This window comes from Neoarius graeffei, chromosome 4 (genome assembly GCF_027579695.1).
Source record: "Neoarius graeffei isolate fNeoGra1 chromosome 4, fNeoGra1.pri, whole genome shotgun sequence".
Classification (NCBI taxonomy): domain Eukaryota; kingdom Metazoa; phylum Chordata; class Actinopteri; order Siluriformes; family Ariidae; genus Neoarius; species Neoarius graeffei.
Window position 1 is genome coordinate 111,392,545 of NC_083572.1, and position 24,294 is coordinate 111,416,838.

The 24,294-nt window shown below is 43.1% G+C and overlaps 1 protein-coding gene across 1 annotated transcript in view; it reads right to left on the bottom strand.

The window, feature by feature from the left end:
• The window catches only part of oca2 (oculocutaneous albinism II), a 315,932-nt gene that overhangs the window by 112,943 nt on the left and 178,695 nt on the right, over positions 1-24,294 (bottom strand). The window contains exons 17-18 of the mRNA XM_060918405.1: positions 21,110-21,167; positions 20,752-20,860 (exon numbers count right to left, since the gene is read on the bottom strand). Coding sequence (XP_060774388.1) covers positions 20,752-20,860; positions 21,110-21,167 — 167 coding nt within the window. The remainder of the gene's footprint in view (positions 1-20,751; positions 20,861-21,109; positions 21,168-24,294) is intronic.

Below are 24,294 nucleotides of genomic sequence, written 5' to 3' on the forward strand. Positions count from 1 at the left end.
AAGAGACATTTTACCCAAATATTAGGTGTGCTGTATGTATATTTTTGAGCCTGTGTTGATTTCAGAAAACCCAAAGAAAATTAAAACTTGTGCACCAAATTCTAGGTTTTTTTTATTAAAGATGTATGCTGTACAATCATTCTGCCACAGAAAAAGAACAGTTCAAAGAAATTACTGAAAGCCCAAATATTGCCATGACATTCATATCCAAGATGACATTCATGTCACTGTATGTAAACTTCTGACCACAACTGTACCTAGCAGTTATGGCCCTTTTCCACTACCCTTTTTCAGCTCACTTCAGCCCGACACGGCTCGCGTTTCGACTACCTCAGAGCAGCACGACTCAGCTCGCTTCAGCCCTGCTTAGCACCCAAAACTCGCACGGTTTTGGAGTAGGGCTGAAGCGAGCCAAACCGAGCCGAGTGGGGCTAGGGGCGTGAGGAGACACTCCCCTGTGCACTGATTGGTGAGGAGGAGTGTCCTCACATGCCCACACATGCCCCGCGAGCACGCTGGGATCTGTAAACACCGTAAACCCGGAAGAAGAAGAATTACGAATTACGAGAATTTCTGAAGCCTTATGTGCCTCGCCTCATCTATACGCTCTTGCCAGTATCTGTTGGCGTTGTCGGTGACAACAAGCCACAGCACCAAGACCAGCAACACTAACGACTCCATGTCCTCCATGTTTATTGTTTACTATCCGGGTCATGAGACTACCGCTTAAAAGGCCACTGATGTCACTGTTTGCGCCGCCTAACGACATCACGTGACGTCCACCCACTTTCGCTAACTCCACCCAATGTGTCCACCCACTTCCAGCCAGCACGGTTCAGCGCGGTTGTAGTCGAAATGCAACTCCAACAGCCCCGCTCAGCCCGACTCAGCCCAACTCAGCACGGCATGGCTCAGCCCAACTCAGCCGCGTTGGTAGTGGAAAAGCGGCATTAGTGTTGGCTACAAGTGTCAACAGTGGAGTGGATGAAAGATCCCAGCTTCTGCTATGAAGCAACAATGAATCATGGGAAAGGTCAGAGTTCAGAAAAGTTGTGGATAAAGAAGCCATTTTTGTCAACCTGGAATGGCCATCACTGAACAGAGGTGGTGGTCTAAGACATCATTTATCAGCCACCTATAATGTCAGTCCTTGGCACACTTCCCAGACAACTGAATGCACACCAAAACCCAGCTGTTTTCAGTGACTCACAGGAGGACAGAGAGAACCAACAATCCATTGATCACCCCAACGACTCTCTAGGCCATTCACACCCAGCCCCCAGTGACCCACACCAACAGGATGACTCAACGACACCTTAGGATTGCTTTTCATCCATGACAGGATAAATACCTGATACTCCCTATTAGTCAGACAGAACTGAAGAAGCCTTTTGGATGAGAGGTGAAACATCTTCAAGAATCTTCAAGCAAATCCAGTTGCTCTCTTTTACCACCCACAGTTTAGTTGTGGATATCGTAGAGCGATCTGAAAACTCACAAATGGCTTTGAATTTTGCACTTTAGAACTAAACCTGTACTAGAATTCACGAACTTAGAGTTAAGGAAAGGAAAGAGAGGTACTCCAAGGAAAGAACATTTTATTCAATTTGTATTGTAATTTTTTTTCATACTTCTCAAATCGTAGTCACTCTTTGGGCAACCAAATCTCAACTTTTAGTGGTCCTGGTCAGTTTTTAATTGCCACTGGTGACCATGTGACCGCCAAGTTTCAACCCTGCTTTTTGGTTATCATCATCATCATCATCATCATCATCCGTTTTGCCCACTTGGCACATGTACATACAGCCTTGGGGGGCAGCTGCTTGGGGTGGGGAACCTCTGCTCTAACAGCTGCATTAAGTCCTTTTTATCCATTGTGGCCCTCAGGGCCTGTTGCCTGTCCATCCCCAGTAGTTCTCCTAACTTCCTCCAACTCCTTCTTTTATCGAACATTTTGGTGGTAGACTGCTCAAGACTCAGCTTGCCTCTCCCCTCAAGACTGATGTCTATCCTGGTTCCCTGTTGCTGGAATGACCTTCCCATTGAGGTCAGAACTGCTGATTCCCTGACCACCTTCAAGCACTGACTGAAGAATCACTTCTTCAGGCTGCACCTCTCCCCTTCCTCCCTGCCCACTGTGTAACTGCGTTTCAGTCTAGACCAATCCAGGCTGTGTATGGTCTAGCCTGGGGTTAGCTGTTTGAGTTTTTTGAGTGTGTATTTATACTTTATATGGTTGGTTTGTTTCCTTGGCTGTTTGAGTGTTGGTACTTCAACAGAACATTACACTCGGTGTTGTTGTCACTTATTCAGTTGGCACTAGAACTTTCTTGTCTAGAAGTTCAGCACTTCATGTACCTGTCTTTTGCAGTCATTGTATGTCGTTCTGGATAAGAGCATCTTCTAAATGCCATGTAATGTAATCATACATTTTTCTGGGTGTATCCACCATACGGCGACCATCTTTCTCAGGAAGCCATTCCATATAACTTTGATCTTTTGGATCTCTGCCACAGAGAGTTCCCAAGTCTGAACTCTATATAACAACCAGTGTCAGTGAAAGAAATTGAAAAAATAAAACATGAATTATGGACAATAAAAAGAAAATTAAAAGCCACCTTTATTGTGAATCAGAAAATGAACTTGTAAACAAACTAAAGCAGGAAACGGGTCTGAAAATAAAACAAGCCAAGAACTATACAGAACATTTGTTTGTGCTTTGGTTTTATATTAATAAAATAGATTCCGTTCTATTCCTGGCCAGGCTCCTTCCCAAACTGATAACTGCATCATCAGTTTTTATTTGGCTAATCAGACACAAGGTACACCACCATTCTTGCTGGAGTAGTTGGGGTTAGGTGCCTTGCTCAAGGGCACTTCAGCCAGTTCTGCTGCTCCAGGGAATTGAACAAGTGACCTTTTGGTCCCAAAGTTGTTTCTCAAACCATTGATCTAGATTCCCAAACCTTGTTTTGATGAAGCCATTCCTTTGTTGATTTGTACGTGTGTTTTGGGTCATTGTCATGCTGAAACTTGAAATCCCTCTTCATCTGAAGTGTTTTAGCAGAATCCTTAAGGTTTTGTGCCAAAATTGACTGGTAATTGGAGCTATTCATTATTCCATCCACCCTGATTAAAGCCCCAAAGCATGATGCCACCACCACCATGCTTCACCATGGGGATGCTCTTCTTTTGGTGAATTTTTTTTTTTTTGAATAGCAAAAATCTCTTTTAACCCTTTAATGCGCAAGCTAATGTAACCCCCTCTAACGCACAACATGGGTCACAAGTGACCCGCATTCATTTCTAATGTAATTTCCAGCAAGGACATGGTTTTCTCTCTTACAACTTCTTGAAACAATATATTTAACCCTATAATATTTTATAAATTGACAGATTAGGTAGGGTTTGATGCACAAAAACTATTTTTTATCATTTTTACTTTTGTATCTCATAAATAAACATGTATTTGTAATTTCTCCATTAATTCGCAGACATGGGTCACAAGTGACCCGCATTCATTTCTAATGTAATTCCAAGCATGGATATGGTTTTCTCACTTACACCTTAAAAAAACAATACTTTCACCTACAATATTTAAAAAGATTATAAAGTAGGTAATGTTTGAAGCATAAAAAAATTTTTTACTTAAGTTTATTTTAATTTAACCTAGATTTGGTGTTCTGAGGAACTATGATATTTGCAAGTGTTTCCTGTCAGGAAAACATTTAAAGTCGGACCACTGTTGATCGCTGACTGTTGACACTCATTTTAGAAGTTTACAAAGCTGCTTCTGCAAAACTACGTGTAAGTATTTATTTTCAGTTGTAATATTACATATTTATTACACAACTGTTACAGAGTTATTATTGAAGATAATTGTACAGTGCTCTGGCAAAACATGCCAGAGCACTGAACGCCTTCACCATCTTTACTGCACAACACCCTGACTATATGAATGGTGTGCCAAATGCACGGCAGCTTTTCATCAAGGAGTTGCCCAAAGAGCTCATCATGCCTCACATGAACAGGTGCATGGAGACCTCTGTTCATCTCCGGAGGAATGTTACTGAGGCCATGGCAACATGTGGTGTGAAAAGGGGGAGTGCTGAGACCACCCATCCACAAGAGGACTTAAGACAGGGAGGAAAATCCAAGAGGAAGAGATGCAGCCTTTGTCCAACTGCCAGAGATAGGAAAGTCACCCTCTCCTGCTCCAAATGCACACGGCCTATATGCAAGGACCATTCAGTTACTGTGGTCATTTGTGATACATGTAAGAACTGAGACTGCTGTCTCGGCGCGTTCTCAATGTATACATGCCTGTGCCCATGCCAATATAATATTATCTTACCCAATCAGTTTTATTCAGTTACATTTACCACTTCCCCACAGTTTGAAAGTTAATATTCCAGTTGTCCATGGCTCACTATAGCTACTAATGCAGTGAAGTTCAGTATTGGTGTTTACAGTGTTAGTTGCTGTACATAATGTACAATGTTTAATATATACCAACAACCTTTTTAATCAGATTACTATTAGAAATGATTTAGATTTTTAGAATATTATTTTTTTGTTATTTGTAGTGAAATGGTTCGCATAATATCACATCACATTCACATTATCTCTAGCCGCTTTATCCTTCTACAGGGTCGCAGGCAAGCTGGAGCCTATCCCAGCTGACTACGGGCGAAAGGTGGGGTACACCCTGGACAAGTCGCCAGGTCATCACAGGGCTGACACATAGACACAGACAACCATTCACACTCACATTCACACCTACGGTCAATTTAGAGTCACCAGTTAACCTAACCTGCATGTCTTTGGACTGTGGGGGAAACCAGAGCACCCGGAGGAAACCCACGCGGACACGGGGAGAACATGCAAACTCCACACAGAAAGGCCCTCGCCGGCCCCGGGGCTCGAACCCAGGACCTTCTTGCTGTGAGGCGACAGCGCTAACCACTACACCACCGTGCCGCCGGTTCGCATAATATTTTTTATCTTAATCACAATCACTTAGCCAACACAGGTCATTTCTGACCCATGTGTTCAACTGCTGTACTGCTTCACAAAATGTATTCCAATTCATGGAGTAGCCATAGTGGAATGAACATAATTATTGCTGTTTTTTAAAAGCTGAATATGTAATGATAAATTTTGATATTAAATGATGAAATAAACTAATTTCAAATATTACTGCAAATAAATTCTGATTATTATTCTTGTTCTGATTCTTATTCTATTACTGCAAATAAATTCTGATTCTTTTACATAGGAAATTAATGCGGGTCATTTGTGACCCATGTGTGCAAATATAATATAGCTACATAAAAAGTGTTATAATTCAATGGGTAATCATAAATTAATGAAAAGAATAATTAATGTTTGAAAAAAAACTGAATAAGTGATGGAAACTTGGTAAATTAAATGAAAAATTAATTAAAAAAAAACTAGCTAAGAAACATTAAACCTTCAACAAAACTCCATAGAAAATGAATGCGGGTCACTTGTGACCCATGTTGTGCATTAGAGGGGTAGTGACAAAAAAAGTATTTTTATTTAAAATTGTTTAGAGATATAAATTTAAAAAAAGTTTTGAAATGAACAAAAACAAGTTAATTGAGGAATTCATGGAGTGTGGGGTCATGAAAATAATTTATTGCAGAGATAAAAAGCAAATTAAACGCAGCCGGGTCACTTGTGACCCATGTTGCGCATTAAAGGGTTAAAATCATGGCCAAAAAGTTCAACTTTGGTCTCATCAGACTGCAGCTTTTTTTTTTTTTTAAAGCTTCTGTTTTGCCACCCTACCCCATACCCATGAAAAATTCAGGAGATTGTTGTCACATCTAGTAAGCAGTCAATACCTGCCAGAAATTGCTATAGGCCTCTTGGCAGACTCCCTGACCAGTATTCCTGAGGTCTTCTCATTAATTTTAGATGGACGTCCTGTTCTTAGCAATGTCACTGTTGTGCTATAGTTTCTCCACTCACTGACTATTATCTCTACAGCAGTGTTCCATGGTATAGCCAATGTCTTGAGAGTTTTGTAGTGGCTTTTCTACTTGGATGTTACCAAGAAGATGTCAGGAAAGTCTGACTGGGGTTAATCAGTCACTTTAAATGATGGCAGGCATATACTGATTAGTATTTAACACAAGTTTGAATGTGATTGGTTGATTCTGAAGACTGCTACATTCCTAGTTATAAAAGGGTGTGAACACTTGTGCAAGTTTTGTTTTCCCTCTCTAAACCATTTCTGGTTGTTTGTCACTTGATTTTTACATGTTGTAATTTCACCATAAAGGTGAAAAATAGCCTCAATAAGGCTGGAGCTCAGACCAGCCACTGTTGTTGTGTGCGAGTTTGAAATCTGATCAATCCTGTAGGAGGAGTAGCTATTTTTGTGAAATTGCATATGACCCCTGTGTAGCCTCATCCATGGCAGGTGGCGCCACCTGGGGAACAGCTCTTGTTGGAATATGTCTTTAGAGTCTTCTGGGTGAGTTTCAGTGAAAACATTCCAGCAGTTTATGAAGAGTAGAGTTTAATGTGACGAGTCGCCCAAAAATTTCACACACGCATAAAATCATAAATATGACAAGTGGAGCCACCGTCTTGACAGCTTTTATGCACACCCACCTGGGGAACATTGTATGGGAGTTTGATTGAAATCTGATCAATCCTGTAGGAGGAGTAGTGATTTTTGTAAATTGTGGACAGACGACGGACAACATGTGATTGCATGAGCTCATTTGGCCTGGCCTATAGCCGGATGAGCTAAAAACCTGCCATTTTAACAGGGGTGTGTCAACTTTTTTATATCCACTGTATGTGTTAGCCTCAGTGATTAGCAAGTTTATGTTAGGCATGTGCACTTCCTAAGGTACCTCGCAGCATCTTTCTATATTTGCCTTCCTTTGTCAAAAGAATGAATTCACAAGATTCATGTGAAAACACTGGGAAAAAGAAGCATACAGTTGGCTTTGGCGTGTTTATTAAAAGAAGACACAAATGTTTGGAACAGCACTGCGGAAAAACAGTCGTAGCCGAGTTGTTCTGTTGCTTTTCATCTCTGTCAATTGATGCATTACTAGTAAGATTTACTTCTACCACAAGGAACCAGTCAGTGAGTGTAAAAGCCTCTGTGCACTGATAATGATGCATTCAGGTAGTGTGTTTAAAAATTATTATTATTATTATTATTATCATCAAACAGGACAAAAAAGTGCTTTTGCACAGCACACAGCACCCTGCTATAGGTGAAGGTGGTTGGACCTGGTGTAATAAGGTACTGTAGAGAATGACAGAAAGCAAGAAAACTCTTCAGTTAAAATCCGGATGAGGAGCTGCAGTCGCTGCACAGAGGCTCATTCATCAAACACAAAACAAGCGTTGCGTCCCGGGCCTCTGGGCGAGCTGTAAACACAGCCTCGTCACGCTTGTTTAGCTTAAAACTGGAACCTAAGCTCAGGCTCTGGTACCTGTACATATTAAGCCCTGCTCCTTTACTTTGTCTGACATTAACTACAGTGGATTCCTTTCAACATAATTTATCGTGCGTGCCACAGAACGATATACGATGATTAATTTAAGTGCAGAAGAACATTTCAGCCTTCCAGCCATCACCACCCCGGATCAGGATGTTTCTAGACTACACCATTTTCTTTTAAAATGAATTTGCATGAGCAGGAGATTGCGTTTCCTTTTTATTCAGTGATTCATCGCTGCATTGGCGGCTCTGGAACGCTTTCTCTCAAGGCTCTGTCTATTTAGTATAAATACACAGGTGATTATAGAAAATCGAACACGCTGATTGGTCAAGAAATTCAGACTATTTCTCGATAATCACATTCAGCCACTCGGCAAAATGGCAGCTAATCGCTTTGTTATTCTTCATAAGTGAGGAAGAATTACAAATGATGAAAGAAAATGCTGTTCCTAAAAGCACTAAAAATGCTCCGAAGTTTGGTCTAAAATTATTCAAAGGGAAGATGGGATTAGGATTTATTTTGTATGTACCTATTTAAGGACTGTGCTGATGCACAATCGTCACGAAGTATTACGATACGCCAGTACGCATTATCAAGCCTTTCTACCCGTGTTCTTGATTTCCTGGTTTCTTGATTCCTGTGCCTGTTTCTCGTTCCATTTCTTGCTTTGTCTCTGATATCCTGTTTGTGCCTCGACCACCCCTTTTGCCTGGTATCGTGTTTTTGATCTAGCGTGCTATTTTGGATTTTTTGCCTGTGTGTATATTGTTTCACTGTAAATATATACTGCACTTTGTTATTAAACTGATTACTTCTGCACATACATCCACCTCCTTCGCATACCTGACAGAATACTTTGCCATACTATGGATGTAGCAGAAGCCTTTCAGTACGCCATTCCACGCCGCTTCCGTTTGTCTCAGCCCCTCGTCTCATATTTTCAGCTGAAATCTGACTGGAGACCCCCAGCATCCTACTACGGAATACATCACCCTATGGGATTCATTATGCAGTGTGACTTTTTCTATGAGGACCTCTAAGAGCCTAAGCCACCAGAACCCATCTGTGTAAGCTTTATCCTAATGTTTATTGCTGGATGAGCACAAAAATGGGTGGATTATCTGATCCGAGTCAAGCAGCACCCATGCCTTCAAAGCTCACAGACTTTTTTTTTTTGCCATGCTTGAAGTTCATTTTTTAATCTTTGGAAAAGGAGGAATCCCATGATTTTTTTTTTTTTTGGGGGGGGCGATCCCTCCAGTGGCTGATGCAGCGGAGGAGGCTCCTAGAGGCTGTCTCTCCAGAACTGGTTTCTCAGCCAGAATCAGCACCTGAATCAATACCTGAACCAGAGTCTGTATCAGAGCCCATGCCTGAACCTGAGCCAGCATCTGTTCCAGTGCCAGAGTCAGCACCAATGCCTGCTCCAGTGCCAGAGTCTGAGTCAGAGTCAGCGCCAATGCCTGCTCCAGTGCCAGAGTCAGAGCCTGTGTCAGTGCCTACTCCAGAGCCAGTGCCCGGGTCAGCTGGAGCATCAGAGCCTATGCCAGAGTCAGCACCTGTGTCAGCTCCAGTGTCTATGCCAGAACCAAGGCCAGTGCCAGAACATGAGCCAGTTCCAGAACCTGTGTTAAAGGATGATGGAGCAACCTCTGCTGCAGCTGGTTTATGAAGACGTCATCATCCCGCTGTCGCCCGGCTATGAAGAAGTCATTGTCGTCCCACCACCAGGTCCAAAGCAACACACTGACAGAGTTTGAGACCATGCCTGAGTCCAGTTCCAAGTCCAAGCCAAGTCTGAAGTTCAAACTAGAGCCAAGTCCAGAGTCCAAGCTAAGTCCTGAGTGCGAACTAGAGTCACGTCCTGAGTCCAAGTCAAGTCCACAGTCCAAGTCAAATCCAGAGCTTGAGTCCTCTATGGAGCCTGAATACAGCCTGGAGCCCAAGTCAAAGCTCGCTTCCTGCCCCATGTCCAAGCCAGTTCCAGAACTCCAACCTGAGTCATCTCCAGAACTTGAGCCAGAGTCCAGTCCAGAGCTCAGGCAATCTCCAGAGCTTAAGTCATTCCCAGAGCCCAAGTAATCTTCAGAGCTTGAGCACAATTCCAGCCCTGTGTCCAAGCCAGTTCCAGAACTCCAGCTTGAGTCATCTCCTGACCTGGAGCCAGAGTCCAACCCAGAGCTCAAGCCATCTCCAGAGCTCGAGCCCAGCCTTGAGTCCAAGCCAGATCAAGAGCTCAAGCCTGAGTCATCTCCTGAGCTGGAGCCAGAATCCAGCCCAAAGCTCAAGTCATCTCCAGAGCCTGAATCCAGCCCGGAGCTTGAGTCCACCTTCAGTCCTGGATCTGAGCCAAGTCCAAGACCCAAGTCAAGTCCAGAGTCTGAGCATGATTCCAGCCCAGAGCCCAAGTCAAGTCCTGAGCTCAAGCCCACTCCTAGTCAAGAATCCAAGTCTTGTCCTGAACCTGAGCCTGAACTCCCACCGGGGCCAAGTATGATGAATTTTCACTCCCAGTGGGAGCTCTTTGGGAGGGGGTCTGTCAGTCCTATGTACTGTGGTGCGTGCACCTGAAGGCGTGCCTTGGGCTGCGCACACACCGAGTGGACTCCAGCACGTGTGCCATGAACAATTTGCATCTGAATGCAATTAAGGAACTATGTGTGTACCTATTTAAGGACTGTGCTGATGCACAATTGTCGCGAAGTATCACGATATGCCAGTACACATTACTGAGCCTTTCTACCCATGTTCTTGATTTCCTGGTTTCTTGATTCCTGTGCCTGTTTCTCGTTCCCATTCTTGCTTTATCTCTGATATCCTGTTTGTGCCTTGACCACCCCTTTTGCCTGGTACCGTGTTTTTGATCTAGCCTGCTATTTTGGATTTTTTGCCTGTGTATATTTCACTGTAAATATATACTGCACTTTGTTATTAAACTGATTACTTCTGCACATACATCCACCTCCCTCGCGTACCTGACACATACCGCTTTTGAAGTTTGAAATAAATTGTTTTTCTTGAATATGATTTTATTTATTTGAAATAATCACCTGTGTATTTATACTAAAACAATTATCCACCTCAGGCTCAGTGAATATTAACCTTGACTTCGACTTCTTCTCAGTTATTATTCACCAATATTCATTTCACCTTTAGCAAATAATTGTTAAATGACACATTTATAACATGAGCTCTGGCTCAAATGAGACACATTTTTACAATAAATAATACAATTTAGAATATTACTTTTTGAAAAATTGTATCAAGCCTGAATTACACTGTATATATTAATAGAGATAAATGAATAACTGAATGATAAACAATTGACTTTCTGCAGTTATTAACAGACATAGAACCATGAATAACAGACTATTCAAAGTGAAATAAGTTTCTTTTTTCTTATAATTAACGATTATTCGCTGAAGGTGAAGTGAATATCAGTGAATAATAAGCGATACAAAGTCGAGGTCGAGGTTATTATTCACCAATATTCACTGAGCCTGAGGTGGATAATTGTTAAATATAAGAAAAAAGAAACTTTTGGGATTATTGTTTTAGGATAAATACACAGGTGATTATTTCAAATAAATAACAAGAGTGCTCTGAGAGCACAATATCCCTTGCTGGTAACTCGCCCATAACTCTGGTAAAATGAGACTGAATTGAACGAAATTGCAATATGCATATTACCGACATATACCAAAGAATCCTGCCAAGTTTCGTGAAATTCCTCCAAAAATTGTGAAAGGAGTTGATTTCAGAAGGTGCGCACCCTTCCCGGGATGGATGGACATCGCCGCTTCAAACTTCAAAAGCGGTATGTAAGTGTAATAACTTTGCGGTGCAGACTTGTGTCACTGATCTATGCTGAGTCACATAAAATACTTTATTTAGAAACGGATAAAATAAATCCCAATTCCACCTTCCCTTTGAATAGTTTTAGACCAAACTTCGTAGCATCTTTAGTGCTTTTAGGAACAGCATTTTCTTTCATTTGTAATTCTTCCTCATTTTCAATGACGAAGCAATCGGACGCCATTTTACCAAGTTGCTCGAGGTGATTATCGAGACCAATCAGAGTGCGATTTTCTATAATCACCTCTGTATTTATGCTAAACACCATTTATAATACATCGAGTTAACAGTTCATAATCCATAGCAAATGTTGGTATAAAGTTTAATGCATTTTCATAAATAGAGCAATGTTTATAATGCCTTATGAATGTATTATGAAGTGCATTATCAAGCTGAGCTTCTTTGCTATTAGCAGTACAATACAATACACAGCTTATAATGCATTCATAAATTGTAATACACTTTAATAAATAATTACAACATTTATGAATGCATTATGAATTGTTAACATAGTACACTACTTACAGTGAAATTTTTTTTTCATAATTCTAACAGCATGTATTATAACAATGTGCATTATGACATGTCAAACATGTTAATAGTTCATAAGCAGTACTTATTAGGGCCCGAGTACCGAGGGTGCAAGGCCCTGTTGTTTTTTTCCCTAAGGATTATTATTATTATTATTATTATTATTATTATTATTATTAAAAACTTGGCCATTTTTGAGGTGGGTCCCATGGGCAAAAACTCATGAAATTTGGTACACCCATCAGTCCTGGCCACTGCTACTCAGGGATAGAGGCGTGGCCCCAGGTGTGTCAGGGGGACTCCGTAGCATCCCCATATGTCATTGAAACTTTTGCCTGGTATATAGTTTCACCTATCCATGTCAAATTTGGTAGGTGTGTGGGGAGCCCCAAGACGAACAAAATTGTAATGCATATTATATTAGTCATACTGAACAGGAAGTGAGTTATTTTTGTTTTTGTGCGTTTTGACACATATTACATTTTGACGTTCTGCTCCTAGTCACTTTGTTGGATTCATGCTCAGGCTCTTCATCGCCACTTGCGGCTATATTTTATGTTTATGAGTGCTTATGACACTGTAATGGCACCACTGCGAGTTCTGTACCTTTTCTCAAAATTACAGTAAGTTTAAATATTGATGTCACATGATCATCATGGTTACAGTCTGACATAGCTGTAAAGTCAACTGTCGTGCCTTGTTATGTCTAATATACATCAATCTGCTATTAAAATGCTATATCGCTACCAAAAAAAAAAACCTGGGTGTTAGGTCAGCTTGACCTCAACACAGACACAAACAGGTTTTAAGACCGCTGATGGGTTTTGGAATAAGCCTATATAAAGGTTTTTGTGTGCTTATACATTTGCCATGAAGCCCTACGAACACCATCCTTCAGTGTTACAGCAGCATCTCAAACAAATACAGCAAGGAAACAACTCATTAATCATGTGGCTCTGAACCACAGGAACTTCTCACACAGACAAGATTTCTTACCCTGTACATCGATTTCCTATTTTTTGTTATTCCACATTGTACACTGTACATTGTAATGTGTGTCTCGAGCTCCGGTATAAAGATGTGGATTATATTTAGTCCTCCAGAATTCAACCTGCTCTGAAAGGCCAGCAGGGAGCAGAACATATTTATGACCTTAAGTCTGTTTGTAGACTGAATCCTAAACCATATTGACTGTGGTTATATTTTAACCATTGATAAATGAGCATCTTTTTTTGCACACACTTCCAGGAGGCCAAGTTTTTCCATGTAGGTTGAGATGTGATTTTATTTTTCAAAAAGAGCAGAACTTAGTGCTACAGTTCCAATAAGCATCCAAACGCTGTTACATAAATGATGTACATATGTGGGGTTAAGTGGAGTGGAGTGGAGTGGGATGGAACATAGCGGGGCAAAGTTTATTAGAGGAAACTGAGGGATGGTGGCGTGAAGTGTAGTAGAGTATTCTAAAATCTGAAAGGGTACGGGAGTAAAGTGTAGTGGAGTAAAGAGAAGTAAGGTGGAGTAAACTGAAATAAATAATAATGAAGTAAAGTGGACTGAAGTGGAGTAAAGTAAGGTGTAGTGGAGTAATTTGGTTATTCAAGTATGTATTAGAGAACAGTGGAGTGGAGAAATGTGAAATAAAGGGTAGTGGAGTGAAATGGAGTAAAATGTAATGGAGTAAAGTGGAGTGAAGTTTATTTGAGTATGGTGAAGTAAAGTGGACCGAAGTGGAGTAAAGTACAGTGAAATAAAGTGGAGCAAAGTGTATTGGCATATGGTGGAGTAAAGTTGAGTGAAGTGGAGTGGAGTAATGTGAAATGAGACCGTCAATGCCGGTGTAGTTCACTCCAGCCCCATCTGGTCCAGAAGGAACAATCTAAAGTGGGCCACCTTGTACAATAAATGTTGCAAGTTATATACACTATATACAAGCTATATATAGAAGCTATGTACACCCTAGGAATACCGACCTATTTACCAGAAAAAAATCCAAAACGGCAAGGAATTGACCGCAATTTTTGTTGAACTGCTCGTTAAGGCTTAATTAGTCCATAACTTCATTAATAATTGTAATGAAGCAAATCTGGGTAGAAGTTCTATGCACCCAAGGTTCCCCTACCTTCATGCCAGAAAGATACAAAATCGGTGAAGAATTGAGGGAGAAGAAGTGATTTGTGTGGAAACTGCTTGTTAGGGATTGATTAATTACTCCATATCTTCATTATTAATTGTAATTATGCAAATTTGTGTAGAAGCTATATGCACCCCAGGCAGACCTACCTTCCTGCCAAAAATAATAAAAAACAGTGAAGAATTGTATCATGCTCCGCCCCGGACATCCACTCCGGAGATTACAGATCTCTCACGCCAGCGCCGATCCGGGACAGGAATTCCTTCTCCCCTGAACTTACTTCCTGGTTTTCACTGCTGCTTATTTAAAGGCCATTCTCAGACTCTGTTTTTGCCAGAACATTTCGTTTGCTACTCTAGCCGTTTCTGTGCCGCTCTTGCTTCTCATGTTTTTTTTCTCTAGTTACTTATCTTGTTCATGGTTTTTGCACGAGCGTTTTTTCTGGTTCATGGTTTTTGCACTAAGGGTTTTTTCTTGTTCATGGTTTTTTACACTAGCGTTTTTGTCTTTGCCTGTCTCGTATTTTTGTCAAGTTGTTTGTCTCTTTTTGCCCTGACTATTTTTGCCATTTGTTTATTGTCCTGTTTGTTTACCTTTTTGTCACGCCCTTTCTTCTCTGGATTAAATCATCTTATTTATTGGATTACTGTCTGTGTTCTGCTTTTGAATCCTAATTCCACCACACGTCCACCAATCCTAACAGTACGTTCTGGCCAACATGGATCCAGCAGAACTCACCCATCTGAGAACGGCCATCCAGCAGCAAGGGACTCTCCTTGGGACCCACCAACAAGACCTACAACAAATTACCCAGAACCTCGCCACCCTGTCCAACGCACTCAACCTTCTCATCACACAGATGCAGCGCTGTCAAGCCATGCCTACCCCTGCTCAGCCATCTCCTACTTCAGCTCCTGCCACCGCCTTTCTCCATGAACCGAGACTTCCAGCACCTCAGCCCTACAATGGAGAATCAGGTACTTGCAGATTGTTTTTGTCTCAATGTTCATTGATTCTAGAACTGCAACCTCTGGCCTTCCCCACAGAACGCTCCCAGGTAGCATATACAACAACGCTCCTCACCGGCAAGGCCAGAGAGTGGGAAACTGCAGTCTGGGATGCCAATGCACCCTTTTGTTCCAGTTTCAAGGATTTCTCTGAGGAGATGAGACAAACTTTCGACTGCTCTCTGTCCAGCCGGGAGGCGGCCAGAGAGCTCATGGAGCTGCGGCAGGGGTCCCGGTCTACCATCGAGTTCCAGACATTAGCAGCTTCGTGCAGTTGGAACGAGAACACCCAGATCAACGCGTTCCTGCATGGCTTGTCCGACGCCATCAAGGACGAGTTGGTATCGCGGGAACTGCCATCAGACCTCTCCAGCCTCATGGACCTCACCAACCGCATCGATGCTCAGATCCAGCAATGGAGAAGAGAGAAGAACCGCCCCAGATTCACCTCCTCTCCACCTCCCACCGCATCCGTGGAACCCATGCAGGTAGACCGGGTTCGGGTGTCAGCGGAGGAACGACATCGCCGGCGGAGCACAGGGGCCTGCTTCTACTGCGGTCAGCTGGGACACATCTACCGAGCCTGTCCGCTAAAAGGATGAGCCCACCAGTGAATCAAGGGGCCCTGGTAGGCAATGCTCAGAACCAGTCCCTCGCTAATCATCCGTTACATCCTGTCATCATTATCCATGACAACCAGCATCACCACCTCCAGGCCCTCGTCGACTCAGGGGCGGACAGGAACATGATCTGCTCTGCCACTGCCAAGCATCTGGGAATCCTGCTACTTGCTCTTGACGTCCCTCTCACTGTCCTGACACTCAATGGGACTGGCTTGACCAGCATCACCCACCTTACAGCCCTGCTCACCCTAAGGATTTCTGATAACCACTCAGAAACCATCCAGCTTCACGTCATGAACAATCCCCACGTACCCATCATTCTAGGATTACCATGGTTAATGCAGCACAACCCCCACCTTAACTGGGCTGACAACACCATCCTAGGCTGGAGCCAGTCCTGCCTAGCTTCCTGTCTGAACTCCGCTCCACCTCCCACCAAATCACTGCAGCCTTCAGCCAGCGAGTTCCTCGACCTCTCTCACATGCCTTTGGAATATCTGGATCTCAAACTTGTTTTCAGCAAGGCCCGAGCAGTGTCCCTCCCTCCTCACAGACCCTATGACTGGGGTATCGACCTCCTACCTGGGACAGAGCCACCCAAAGGACGACTCTACTCTCTCTCTCCTGTCGAAAGGCAAGCCATGGAGAAGTACATCTCCAAATCTTTGGCAGCTGGGATCATCTGTCCTTCCTCTTCCCCAGCAGGGGCAGGATTCTTCTTTGTGAAAAAAAAGGACAAGTCGCTTTGCCCCTGCATTGACTATTGGGATCTCAACGCCATCACGGTCAAGAACCGCTACCCATTACCGCTCATGACCACAGCCTTTGAACTACTCCAGGGAGCCAAGTTATTCACCAAGCTAGATCTACACAATGCATACCATCTCGTCAGGATCAGGGAGGGGGACGAGTGGAAGACGGCCTTTAACACCACCACTGGTCACTACGAGTACCTCGTGGTCCCTTTCGGCCTGACCAACGCGCCCACAGTCTTCCAGGCACTCATTAACGACATCTTAAGGGACTTCCTAAACATCTTCATTTTCATGTACCTGGATGACATCCTGATCTTCTCCAGCTCTCTGGAGGAACATCGGGGTCATGACTGGCAGGTCCTCCAGCACCTGCTAGAGAACAAGTTGTTCGTCAAGGCGGAAAAGAGCGAATTTCACCAGAGCTCTGTCTCATTTCTGGGATTCATCATCTCCCCGGCAAGGATCCAGATGGACCCCCTCAAGCTCAAGGCAGTTGCCGATTGGCCCACCCCCATCTTCAAGACGAGAGCTCCAGTGCTTCCTAGGATTTGCCAACTTCTACAGGTGCTTCATTCGCAACTTCAGCACGGTGGCTGGACCTCTTGCAGCCCCGACCTCAACCAAGACCCAATTCAAGTGGGGGGAGGAAGCAGAGAAAGCCTTTTCCACGCTCAAGCACAGATTTACCACAGCACCCATTCTCACCATACCCGATCCTACCAAGCAGTTTATTGTCGAGATTGACGCTTCCGAGTCAGGGGTCGGAGCTATACTATCCCAGAAGGCCAGTGATGACAATGTCCACCCATGCTCCTTCTTCTCCCGTTGGCTATCCCCAGCTGAACGGAATTACGACATTGGTGACCGAGAACTACTTGCTGTTAAACTAGCTTTGGAGGAGTAGAGGCACTGGCTCGAGGGGTCAGAGCTCCCCTTCCTAGTCTGGACTGACCATAAGAATCTGGAATACCTCAAGTCCGCCAAACGCCTGAATTCCTGTCAAGCCCATTGGTCTCTCTTCTTCTCCCAGTTCAACGTCACACTTTCCTACCACCCAGGCTCCAAGAACAGCAAACCTGACACCCTGTCCAGGATGTTCTCTTCCCACCAAGAGGAATCCAAGCCGCCCGAGACCATCCTTCCTCCACGCTGCCTGGTGGGAGCCACCATTCTAGAGGTTGAGATGCTCATGCAGAAAGCCCTGGAGCAGGACCCTGGTGAAGGTAACTCCAACAACACTCCTCCTAACCATCTGTTTGTTCCCTGTCCTGTGCGAACCCAGGTGCTGCAGTGAGGTCATGGCTCCAAGCTGGCCTGTCATCCGGGAGCCACCCGAACCCTGGCACTCATCCAGCAGCGCTTTTGGTGGCCATCCATCAAAGAGGACGTCCAGGAGTTCGTGGTAGCCTGTGACACCTGCTACCGGAACAAGACAGCCAATCGACCCCATGCCGGCTTGCTAAGACCCCTCCCGACTCCACATCGACCTTGGTCTCACATCACCCTGGACTTCGTCACTGGACTCCCCAATTCAGGTGGCAACACATGCATCCTCACTGTCATTGACCATTTCTTCAAGACTGTCCATTTCATTCCTCTGCCCAAGCTCCCCTCAGCCAAAGAAACCGCAGAATTACTTATCCACCACATCTTCCGCCTACATGGACTACCCACCGACATCGTTTCTGACAGGGGCCCTCAGTTCACTGCACAGTTCTGGAGGGCTTTCTGCAAACTCATCGGGGCCACCTGCAGTCTCACCTCAGGCTTCCACCCACAGACCAACAACCAGGCAGAACGGGCGAACCAGGCTTTGGAAGTTGCACTCAGGTGCATGGCGTCTAGGCATGCCAGTTCTTGGAGTAAGTACCTACCCTGGATCGAGTACGCTCATAACACTCTGCCTTCATCTGCCACAGGTCTCTCACCCTTCCAGTGCTCCCTAGGTTACCAACCACCACTCTTCCCCAACCAAGAGGAGGAGGTCGCCATACCCTCAGCCCAGACCTTCATACGCTACTGCAGGAGGATGTGGGCATTGGCCCGGAGAAAACTCATTCGCTCCGCCCTAGAATCCAAGAGGCAGGCTGACAAATGCCACTCTAAGGCACCCACTTACCAGGTGGGGCAACAAGTCATGCTCTCCACATGCCATCTGCCATTCAGAACCGTCTCCCGCAAGGTGGCTCCCAGGTACCTAGGACCCTTCCTCATCAAAAAGGTAATCAACCCATATTCCGTCAGACTGGCACTACCACTCACCATGTGACGCATCCACCCCACAGTCCATGTGTCACAGCTTTAACCTCTGGTATTTAGTTCTTTGCCACACCTCCACCACACCTCCACCAATTCTAACAAATTGAGAGAGAAGAAGCGATTTTAATGAAATGTGGACAACATCGGATGGACGATGGATGACACATGATGGGATAAACTCATCACCTGTCGGCCGGATGAGCTAATAAAGGGTAGTGGATTAAATTCTAGTGGAGTGGAGTAAAGAGGAGGGGAGTAAACTGAAATGTAGTGCAGTGAATAATGTGAAGTGAACAGGAGCAAAGTTTACTGGAAGAAACTGAGGTGTAGTGGAGGTGAAGTGGAGTGAGATAAAGTGCAGTGGAGTAAAGTTCAGTTCAGGAGTGTAGTTGAGGGCAGTGTAGTGAAGTGAAGTGAAATGGAGAAAAGTGTGCCTGAGTAAAGTACAGTGAAGTACAGTGTGGTGAAGTATAGTAATCTACATGCAGTTCACACATGTAATGCTTGTAGTGCCAGGTTTTCTGAAGCAGAAGTGTCAGAGATGGGTTTTTTCCAATAGTGTCTGGATTACTGCCTTTAAACACAAACAGCTACCTCTAAAAATCAGGGACAGAGTGGAAAACACACCAAAAAACACACCAAACTGTGAAGTACTGGGTTCTGTAATCTCTAAATCTTATCTTGTTTTATACCCTGGACATTTGGAAGGAACTGTGCATGTGAGAGAACGATATTTGGTCAAGATCCTCCTGAAGACTGGAAAGAAGGTCATTACTAAGAAATGGCTCAAGAGTGAAGCACCAAGTCACAAACAATGGTTGTCAATCAAAGACGATATACTGTACTTGTGATGGGAAATCTTACATACAAGTTGAAGGAAGATTTTTTTTTTTATAAAAGGCTGGAGAAAAGGGTTAACATATAAAGCAAAGAAAACCATGTATAACAAGGCAGTCAAAAAACAAGGTAGACTTTAGACTCCCAGCGCACAGGCTCTGTTCGTTTGTTGATGGGTTGTTGTTTTTCCTTTCCTTTTTATCCTTGTCTTCTTTGTTTGTCCCTTTTTACTCCTTAATTCTGAATAAACTGTATTGTATTGTATTGTAATTAAGGGGGCGGCACGGTGGTGTAGTGGTTCGCGCTGTCGCCTCACAGCAAGAAGGTCCGGGTTCGAGCCCCGTGGCTGACGAGGGCCTTTCTGTGCGGAGTTTGCATGTTCTCCCCGTGTCCGCGTGGGTTTCCTCCGGGTGCTCCGGTTTCCCCCACAGTCCAAAGACATGCAGGTTAGGTTAACTGGTGACTCTAAATTGACCGTAGGTGTGAATGTGAGTGTGAATGGTTGTCTATGTGTCAGCCCTGTGATGACCTGGCGACTTGTCCAGGGTGTACCCCGCCTTTCGCCCGTAGTCAGCTGGGATAGGCTCCAGCTTGCCTGCGACCCTGTAGAACAGGATAAAGCAGCTAGAGATAATGAGATGAGATGAGATTGTAATTAAGGATAAAACTAAATAAAAATTTATTAAAAATCAGGGATAGAAAATACAGACTGTAGAGGGAACTCGAGTTGCATAAGCCAACACTGAATATCCGTAACTTTCTCCGTGTCTATATCCACATAACTCTAGAACTTAACTCTGAATTCAGCTTACGGTATTTTCCCAAATGTCATCTCTGGGAGGTTTTTTTTTCTTTTTTCACTGCTCTCAAGTCTTTGTTTTGTGACAGTGTGTGTTAAAAAGCATTATATAACTAATACTGAAATGAATTCATGATTAAGGACAATCTGAAGATACCATGAATTCAAACAGAATTAAAGGCCTTCTTCTTGTCCTGGACAAATATTCAGCAAGTGTTTTTCCCCCTTCCACGGTTGTTTTACTGTATTTTAGGCCCAGCTGCAAATAATTATTTTGTCAGCAGATGGCTTGAAATATGCACAAATTAACTCCTATGCTAATACCGCTCTCTTAATTAGCATCGCTCTCGAGGCATGTTATAAAAGGAGCAGAGTAATTGTGCAGCACTTCCTCCTTAAATGCATTCAATTGGTACGTGTCTGTACTGGAAGTGGAAACGGTTAATAATTCTCACCGAGCTCCAGATGAATCCCAGCGACAAAGGAGTTCAGGAAGAACATGAAGATGACTATGGAGAGCACCGACACACACTTCACCAGCAGGACTTTATCTGTGATTCTGTGCTGTAGGAAGAAAAAGGAGGAGAGAGCGATAGATACAGTAGACTGGCCTCTCTGCGACACCAATTATGTTCTCTCAGCCATAATCAGAGAAATTAGGGCTCCTTCTTTTCAATATGACAATAACACCAGAACAGGACAGGAACTGTCAAATGGGGTCACTTCAGGAACCGTGTGGGCAGGAAGAACATCACCATTGAGATTCATGATTTATTTAAATCTCTTTTTGATGATAATCATTTTCATCTTTACCGTTTTCTGTAGCTCCTGGATGTTGCTTTCCCAGTTTTTGTCCTCTTGGGATATTTGCCTGAGAGGGATAGAAATGTTTAAATGTGCAATCATGCTATATTGGAACACATGGAGGAATTACAGAATTAAGCTTCATTTAAACAGGGTTCATTTGCTGTATGTCTGATTTTATGTATATTCATACCAAAAATCAACTCGTACTTTTCAGGACACGGAGAACCAAAACCGTGGCGTAAATCTCTGTCACTCATGAGGAAATCGATGAGTGAGTTGTTTTGATAAATTTGGGGACTTTTTCTTTGTGAATGTGTCGATATAATAAAAAGGAAATCACATGTTGGCTTGAAGATATGAAGTTTATCTTCTCGTGTTGAAAAATTCGCATTTTTCATACAAAATACATGACAGATCTGAGTGACATATTTAAATAATATTGGCTGGTGTTGAGTGGTCTATCAGATATATTCCATTCAGCTAGCATGATACTGAATGAGTCGAAGACAAATAGCTGAATGGAATATATCTGATAGACCATGAAAAAAGCCAGACATTATTATTATTATTATAATACGTACACATTCCTTTTGGGTGTTCAATGCATCTTTTTCTTTCAAAACTCTCTCAAAAGCTTCCATATTTAATGAAGCAAACCTGGCGGCCATGTTTGTTTATTTACAAATTCTCCCAGTCGCTCGCTAGCACGGAAGATTTACGTCTCCGACGTGTAACGTCATGTTGTCTTGAAAACCATGCAATATCGTGAACCACATTCAACGCTCATTCTCCATTGGGTAGAGTGACGTAAATACACGTAGGATAAGCGATATGCTAACAATATTGCATGCTATCAAACCAAATGAATGAAACCCGCTAGAAGGGAATAGAACACGTTTTTATTCCATCAAAAAAGTGTCCCGTATGTATAATAATTCCCGATATTTCACTCTGATGACGTCACTCCCAGTTTCCCACTGACTAGATGCGCGTTGTCAAAATGGCGAACCGGTTCAAAATTAAAACTCTTTTGATTAACTTGCCTATTTTTTAGTGGATGTGTCCATATAATATAAAGAACATTACACGGTGGTGTGAAGATATGAAGTTTATCTTCGAGTGTTGAAAATATTTTCACTCGTTCACTTCACTCACTTGAAGATAAGCTTCATAGCTTTGTGCCACTGTGTAATATCCTCTATGTATTATACTTTACTTCAGAGAAGTGATCATAGGACTATACAACAACTGCATAAACCTTCATAAAGGATAATGCTATTTACACTTGCAGTTCTACTGCACACATATATCCGGCTAGAACGACGGTGAAGCACTCTACTCTATAAACATTTCTAAATATATATTGACTGTTTAAATCTTTTATATTTTCTTCCTGTTGGATTTGATCGTTACATTAACACTGTACTAAGAAGTAGTGTTCCAAGGCTACATAACTACATAAACCTTCATACAAATTAATAAAGGATTATTCTAAAAACGATCAGCTGACAAAGATTTCTTCAACGTAACACCCAAATCAAATGAGACTTTTTTTGTTTGTGTTATGACAATGTCAAGGCTGCATAAGAGTCTCATAAGAAACGGTTCATCTCATCTCATCTCATCTCATTATCTCTAGCCGCTTTATCCTTCTACAGGGTCGCAGGCAAGCTGGAGCCTATCCCAGCTGACTACGGGCGAAAGGCGGGGTACACCCTGGACAAGTCGCCAGATCATCACAGGGCTGACACATAGACACAGACAACCATTCACACTCACATTCACACCTACACTCAATTTAGAGTCACCAGTTAACCTAACCTGCATGTCTTTGGACTGTGGGGGAAACCGGAGCACCCGGAGGAAACCCACGCGGACACGGAGAGAACATGCAAACTCCACACAGAAAGGCCCTCGCCGGCCCCGGGGCTCGAACCCAGGACCTTCTTGCTGTGAGGCGACAGCGCTAACCACTACACCACCGTGCCGCCCAGAAATGGTTCAGCATACTTTAATCTTTCTTCAACTCCATGTTCAGTGCAATCTGACTGATTTCACCTTTATCATCATTAGGGTAGTAGCATACGACAAGTTAGAGATCAGAGAGTGACATCACACTTTGACCTACGTAAGTCCTTTATGACACTTGATGCAAGCCGACACACATTTTTATTTGACAACCCCATTTCCAAAAAGGTTGGGACGCTCTGGGAACTGTAATTAAAAACAAAATGTGATGATTTTCAAAACATGAAAAGCTGATTTTTTTTTTTTTTTTTTACAGTAGTGCAAAGATAATGTATCAAATGTCAAACCCACTGTTGTTTACCACTGTGTTCCAGCTTCTCTACCTTTAACAACACTCTGTAAATGTTTGGGAACTGAGGAGATCAATTTCTATAGTTTTGAAAGAGAAATGTTGTCCTATTCTTGCCTGATATACAATTTCAGTTGCTTAACAATTCAGGATCTCCTTTGTCTGGACTGCAAGCAGGCCAGTTTAGCACACGGACTCTTTTCCTACGGAGCCATGCAGTTGTAATATGTGCAGAAAGCGGTTTGTCATTGTCTTGCTGAAAGAAGGAAGGCCTTCCCTGAAAAAGATTTTGTCTAGATGGCAGCATGTTGCTCTGAAACGCATTTATATCATTCAGCATTAATGATGCCTTCCCAGATGTACAAGCTACTCATGTCATGTGCACTAATGCACCCTCAGATCATCACAGATGCTGCTTTTGAGCTGTGCATTGATAACAAGCCAGATGGTCCCTCTCCTCTTTAGCCTGGAGGACATGGTGTCCGTGATTTCTAAAAAGAATTTCTACTTTTGATTCGTCAGACCTCGGGACAGTTTTCCACTTCACCTCAGTCCATCGTAAAAGAGCTCAGGCCCAGAGAAGGGGGCGGGGTTTCTGGATATTGTTTATATCTGGTTTTAACTTGCATTTTGTGGATGCAGTAATGAAGTGTTTTCACAGACAATGGTTTTCTGAAGTGTTCCTGAGCCCATACAGTGATTTCCACTACAGGCACGTGTCTGCTTTTAATGCAGTGTCTCCTGAGGGCCTGAAGATCACAGGCATCCGATGTCAGTTTTCAGCCTTGTCTCTTGCATTCAGAGATTTCTCCAGATTCTCTGAATCTTTTAAATGATATTATGGACCATAGATGATGTGATCCACAAATTCTTT